The sequence below is a fragment of the Myotis brandtii genome, unplaced genomic scaffold (genome assembly GCF_000412655.1).
Source record: "Myotis brandtii unplaced genomic scaffold, ASM41265v1 scaffold125, whole genome shotgun sequence".
Taxonomy (NCBI): domain Eukaryota; kingdom Metazoa; phylum Chordata; class Mammalia; order Chiroptera; family Vespertilionidae; genus Myotis; species Myotis brandtii.
Window position 1 is genome coordinate 13,875,535 of NW_005354385.1, and position 6,552 is coordinate 13,882,086.

General features: G+C 39.2%; 1 protein-coding gene across 4 annotated transcripts in view; it reads left to right on the forward strand.

The window, feature by feature from the left end:
* Positions 1 to 293: 293 nt before the first annotated feature.
* Positions 294 to 6,552, forward strand: part of SLC4A10 (solute carrier family 4, sodium bicarbonate transporter, member 10) — a 225,985-nt gene continuing 219,726 nt past the window's right edge. For 2 of the 4 annotated variants that reach the window (XM_014534129.1, XM_014534131.1), the window contains exon 1: positions 402 to 627. In XM_014534129.1, the coding sequence (XP_014389615.1) occupies positions 580 to 627 (48 nt within the window). In that variant the 5' untranslated portion in view covers positions 402 to 579. Of the gene's footprint in view, positions 628 to 886; positions 1,052 to 6,552 lie in introns of those variants that run through there. The other 2 variants (XM_005859367.2, XM_005859369.2) reach the window with 2 other exon arrangements.

The window sequence follows — 6,552 nt, forward strand, 5'->3', positions numbered from 1 at the left end:
TCTGTCAACCCAATTTTAATTGAGTCAAAACTGATTTAAATGTCTGATTTCCTTGTTACTGCAGTTCAAGCTCACTAAGTTATATCAATTTTGATGTCATCTTATCTGTTTAAAGACCCCTCGTACTCAGAGCGGAACAACTAGTAAACCTTATTAATGTCATCTTGTTTGAATTATGTCTCTTAGGGGAATGAAGGGAATTGCCTCAAAGTGTCAAAATCTGGCTGAGCTGTTGGAGTCCACCTTAGACTCGTTTATATAAGAAGTTAGCATCTTCGGTGAGATTCATTAGACTGGCAGCACTGCAGGCTGTGTGTTATACCAGGAGCCAGGTGTGGGCAGTGATACAGGGGTTGAGAGATCTCTCTTACTGGCCCAGGGATCCAAGGCATTCAGTGCAAAACCTGGCCAGCAGCCCGAGTGAGTAGGAGCCATGTGACTCTGGTGAGTTGGAGTGTGCAATTGCCTCCTGCCTCAGAGCTACCTGATCCGAATACTAAGCAGAGCGAGTGCCGGGCTGAGTGTAAGACACCGAAGCCACTGCAGAGAAAGGTGCTTATTCCAGAGGCATTACAAAACATGGAGATTAAAGACCAGGGAGCCCAAATGGAGCCGCTGCTGCCTACGGTAAGAGACAACCTGCTGTGATGTAGCTTTAACTGGCGTTTGCTGCAAAACCTGTCAGGCAAGCGGTCTGCTAGCTAGGTGCAGCGAGTGTACTTTTGGGGTGGTGGATAGCTCCCACGACATAAGGACAGGGGTCTCCTCCCATTTTGGGTGACTGAAATGCATAACGCAAAACACATGATCCCCCCTCCCTCCTTCTCAATATGGATGCACTATGGTGATGAAATGTCTTGTGTTTTCTGCTGTTTGAAGGGATGGCTAGTTTTAGCAGCAGGGGCAGCTGTGTGGCTTTCCCTGTCTGTTACTGCCTATCTCGGTGTCTCAGGCTGTGCAGTGATGTTTCAAGCCCCTGCAAAGAAGCCCCCTTTTATCATATTTATCCGTGGTAAATTTCCTCCTCATGCCTCATGCCCCTCACAGGGAGGTAAGTGAATCGGCTGCTGTTGCAGCTTAGAGATTTAGTCTCTGCAGCAACCAGGGGAAAGGCGAACAGAAGGATCACGTTCCGTGTGTGTGTGTGTGTGTGTGTGTTTTCTCTCAGCCTCTCTCAAAGGGAAATGTATCATGGTTTACATACAAAGAAGGTATGCATTTTGGGGAACAGGTATATAATCCAGATTTGAATATCTGAAGGGTTCCTGAATTCTCATTTGGAAATAGCCTGTTTATCGCTGGGTCTTTGAGCCTCCTCCCTCGACCTAATTCTTGGGTAAGTAGTTGATTTATCTATCTTCTGCACAAATCTCTCTGGCTGGCTCACAGACTTTGTAGATCCTCAGGCAGCATCTTCTTTCTCATCCTGGAGCAGCTGATGTTACTGTATTCAAGGGGGAAAAAAGGAAAAAAAGCCCAACAGTATTTTCTTGATGCAACAGAGATGCCAAATGAAAGCTTCCAGCCATCTATCAGAGCTGTCACAGCTCAGAATAGCAGACATCTCCTCCCTGCACCAAACCAGGTTGTTCTCAGCTCTCAGCTACTCAGGTCAGTGACCCACCTAGCAGAGGAGGGACTGGCAGCAAGCTGTCCATTTCCAAGTCTATTCCCAGGATTTGAACACATCTTTAAATCAAATAATGCCTCCGTGGGGAGTGGGCAAATTTGGAGCCACTGTATTTTTAGGGCTTTACCTCTCCTTCTGGCTCAAAATCTGCAAAAGATTCCAGTTTGCATCCCGGAATCAACTTTGGCCATTGAGCATGCTCAGTTCTCCTCAGGATGCCAGATTTGGGCAGGGAGGAAGCAGGGAGATGGGAAGAATCAGGAGTCACCATAAGAATGGAGCCTAATTAAAGGGCAGGGACAGTGTGTGTGTGTGTGTGTGTGTAGGGCAGGGGTGTGTGGAAGGGAGGAGAGGAAAGCATGCCAGTTAGCCTGGCTGCTTAAAAGTAGAGACATTTCTTTGTAGATCAGAGAGGGGTTATTTTACAAAATGAGAGTAAAAGGTTTGTCTGTCTTTCCAAACTTGAGTAGACACATAAATTAGGATTCTGTGGGTACTGAGAGTAAAGGGTGTCAAGACTATCAGAGAATTATTGTTCCCTAGATGACTGAGGAGCTCATCATGGGAATTGGAGGATGGGGAATTAGGGAAGATTAAGACACAGGGAAAAACCCTGTTTTAGGGGAAGGGGGTTGGGAATTGCTCTAGAAAAGTGATCTGAAGTCACTTTAATGTGGTGTGTGAGTTGTCACTTGTGGGGACCGGTTGAGGGATTTTGGAGCAAATGAGAAATTTAGAAGAGAATGTTATTATGGGCTAGATGGACAATCTGTGGCTTAAAAGAGCATAGAAAATACAAGTTTGTTTAGAAAAGAAGGTCTATAATAAGTTAATGGAATTTTTGAAGAGTTAAAAGTTTGCATTTTATGTGGATAATGCCCAGAATAGAATAGTTACATAGTTTAATGACAAGAAAGGATCATATTAGCAATTCATTTTAAGAAAAATAAGCCTGAGAAGATAGAAAGGATGCTGAATTATTGGCCTACTTGTATTTGTATAGTATTTTCAACTTCCCCAAATGCTTTTATGGATTTTTTTTTTAGTTTTGAAAGCAACATGTTAAAGCAGATTTTATTATCTTAATTTTAAAGATGAGAAATTAAGGAACAGGGAGTTTGAATAATATGTCTAAGTTCACATAGGGATGAAGCCAGGACTAGAATATAGGTCTTCTAAAGCTGGTTCAGAACAAAGCAGTGTTTTTTTTTCAACATGACATTATTAACCAGGCTTATTATAATCAGATTCTGGACTGGAGTTTTATGCTTGGAAGCAAAAGAGAGAAATAACTTTGGGTTCTGTTTTAGAAAAGTTGCAAATAATTATGTGAGAGGCAATATGACATAGTATTTAAAAACATAGTCTCTAGGTCCCAGCATTGCTGTTTCTATGCTGTGTGATTGTGGTAAAGTGATAAGCCTTAGTTTCTTCAACTGAAAAACGGGAAGGGAATGATACACATCTCTTGGGTTTTGTGATGAGTAAATGAAATAACCTATGTCCAGTACCTGACATTTAGTAGTAGTAAGTTCTCAGTAAAAGCTGCTGTTATTATTGATGGAAATATAGACATTGAGATGAGTTCCAGGTTTCAGGTCTTATGGAAGGTGGCTTGTCAGTGCTATGTCCTAAGAAGGAAAAGTGGGGAAATGGAACACCGGAAAACGCTGTGCAGTGGAGGTGGAAGTGGGGTTTTTAGTTATAGCTATGGAGTCTGTAGTATGGCGGGAAAGCTAATCAGAAGGGCATAAGAAAACCTAGATTAGATCTGGGACAGAGCAGTCAGACATAGGTAGATGGAGAAGTCAGAGAGAAAGAAAAATCACAAGAATAGAAAAGTATGACAAATGAGTGAATGTATGAATGTTGATTCCAGTGGAAGGGAGGAAAAGATTCTTTTTAAGCCCCCGAGGTTGACCTTCGTTTAGTATATATAAAGTACCTCTTAAGGGTGTGTGTGGAGGAGACCCTGATGTGTTTTCCTTTTCTCTCAGCTCTTCTTTAGACTGATAATTTTCTTCTGCAGACAAGGCCTCTCACTGCATTGTGTAGGCCCCAGTCACTCTTAGGGTTAGGAAATTCAACTCATGTAGGCCCAGAGTATAGGCTGGCTTCAATAGTACCTGACTGTTATGTTTGAAGCTATTACAACAAGCCATGTTCCAAACAATTATTCACTTATTAAATGCCTACTATTGGTCGAATATGTTCTTGATGCCGGGGATACAGCAAAGAACAAGACGGACAAAACTCTGTCCACATGCATCTCACAGTCTAGCTAGTCCAGAGATAGGGCTCAATTTAACTTCTTGAGAGACTGCTGTTTTCTTCTCAAATATTTCATCACTCTTATAAGCTCTTTGAGATGAGTACATATGGGGAGTATATGTGACAATCATGATGCTGACATCACTTCAGTAATAATGGTTTTAATCATTTAAAAATATGAAGCCAGGAATTTAGGATATTGCATAAGACTTCAAATTTTCTGTTGACATTCAGTGTTGAATTTGCTTTTAAGAGTAATCTGGCAATTTTAAATTACCAGGCCATGGAAGAGGCTTTTAGGAGGATATTTTTATAAAAAACATTTCTATCTCCTGCCATTTAATCTTAGGTGCTATGTAGTGGGTCCATGTTGGATGTATTCTAAAATTCTGATGTTCTAAAAGGAACTCATTTTAAGTGGAACTTACTCATAAAACTGTCCTGAGGTATGGAAATAAAGCAAAGACAACTTTTAAAAGGTAATTTGATAGTATAGGGTAGCTGGTGGAATTGAGCACCTTTTAAAATGCTAATTCCTGATTTCCAAATAGCCTATTTATTATTTTATTTGTGAAAAACAGTTATGAAAATCTTCTATGTTAGTAAATCAGGGAAAGGAAAATGGGACTAAAATGTAAAAGTAACAAAAAGAGCACATAGATTGGCTAAGTAATATTGGTATTTATATTTTACTTAAATTATAATTCAGATATAGTATGCATTTAAAGAAAACATACTCATTACACATGGAAGTAAAATGTACACATGGAAGCCAAAGAAATCAATTCTCATGTCCACTTTCATGACTTGAATTGTGCCTTTACAATGGTGAGTGACTATAGAAATACAATATGTGTATAGGATGCTAAGGTTGGTAATGAGTGGTAGAACATAAAGCCTACAGTATTAAATTCATGATGAAAATATTGAGGTCAGGTGAGGAAGTGGGATAGTATATGAGACAGGGGTAAAAAATATCTAGGCCAAGTTCTAAACTCAAATAGAGTCAGAGAGCATGGTAAAAAAAAATAATGACACTTCCAATGTATCATTTTTTTTTCTAACCTTAGAATGATGATTGCTTCAGAAGTTAAACTGGACATAGACTATAGAGCATTGCATGATGCTACAAGTGAATGGAGAAATGTGGGTGCTACTCTCAATCCTGTGCAGAGAAATTACCACTCCCTTTGCCACATGGGACACATGACTTAATTATTTGGCTTTCTGCGAAGATACACTTTCAATCTATATAGTAAATATTAGTGAAGTGGTATTTACTTTTAGGTAATATAGCTGTAAGTTAAAGTTCTAATATGTTCTCCCACTTAAAAGATTTGTCTCAGATACTCCTTGGGGTGTGTTCTTATTTAGAAAGAGGGAATAACTAGGGTATAATGCATCCATCTTGTGGAATCATGTATGTTTTGGTCAGAGAACTGTAGAGATCAATTGGAAACCAGATTTTAGATGAAATCCTTAATTTACAAACAATGAAACTGAGAGATAAGGACTGTATTTAAGGTATGCCATTTATGCTAGTTAATGGCAGAGCTTGGCCTAGAGTTCAAATCTCTTGATTCTCAGTTCATTCTTTCCACTGTTGTATAATCCCTATTCTATCATAAACAGCTGAACATCAAATTGAAATTATTATAGTAATTAGATAATCTTTGTGAATTATTAGTAGATATTATCTTAGGATCATGCTAAACACAAACATCTCTAGTCTTCATGATTATCCAGTCTTACAGATAAAAAAATAAGGCTTAGATAGAGGGTTGAATAAGTTACCCAGGTTCACACAGCTAATGAGTATTGAGCCAGGGTTTGAAAATATTGTATCTAATTGACTTTGCTCTTTTTAATATAAGTCAATTAAAAATAAAAAGAATCCAAAATTGGCTTTCACATCTAACTCTTCAAAAATCAAGGCACTATGATACAAGGTGCTATAAAATGTAAGGCATTGCAGGCCACATATTGCATGATTTTCACATCTACTCTTCAAAAATCAAGGCACTATGATACAAGGTGCTATAAAATGTAAGGCATTGCAGGCCACATATTGCATGATTCCATTTATATGAAATGTCCAGAATAGGCAAAGCCTTAGAGACTAAAGTAGATTAGTGGTTGCCAGGGCCTGGGGTGTAGGGAAGGCTGCTAATAGCTATGGGGTTTCTTTTTGGAGTGATGAAAATGTTCTGGAATTAGATAATGGTGATGGTTGTAGAAGATTGTGAGTACACTAAACACCATGGAATTGTATGCTGCAAAATGGTGAATTAGATCTAAAAAAAATTGCAAATAAAAGTAAGTTATTGTTTAACCATTATTATTAACAAGGAGGAAGTTGTAAGTAGTCTTTTTTTTAAAAAATTAAATCTTTATTGTTCAGATTATTACAGTTGTTCCTCTTTTTTCCCCCCATAGCTCCCCTCCACCCGGTTCCCACCACACCCTCTGCCTTTACCGCCCCCCCCAACACTGTCCTCATCCATAGGTGTACGATTGTTGTCCAGTCTCTTCCCGCACCCCCCACACCCCCTACCTCCTGAGAATTGTCAATCCATTCCCTTTCTATGCCCCTGATTCTATTCTATTCACCAGTTTATTCTGTTCATCAGATTTTTTATTCACTTGACTTT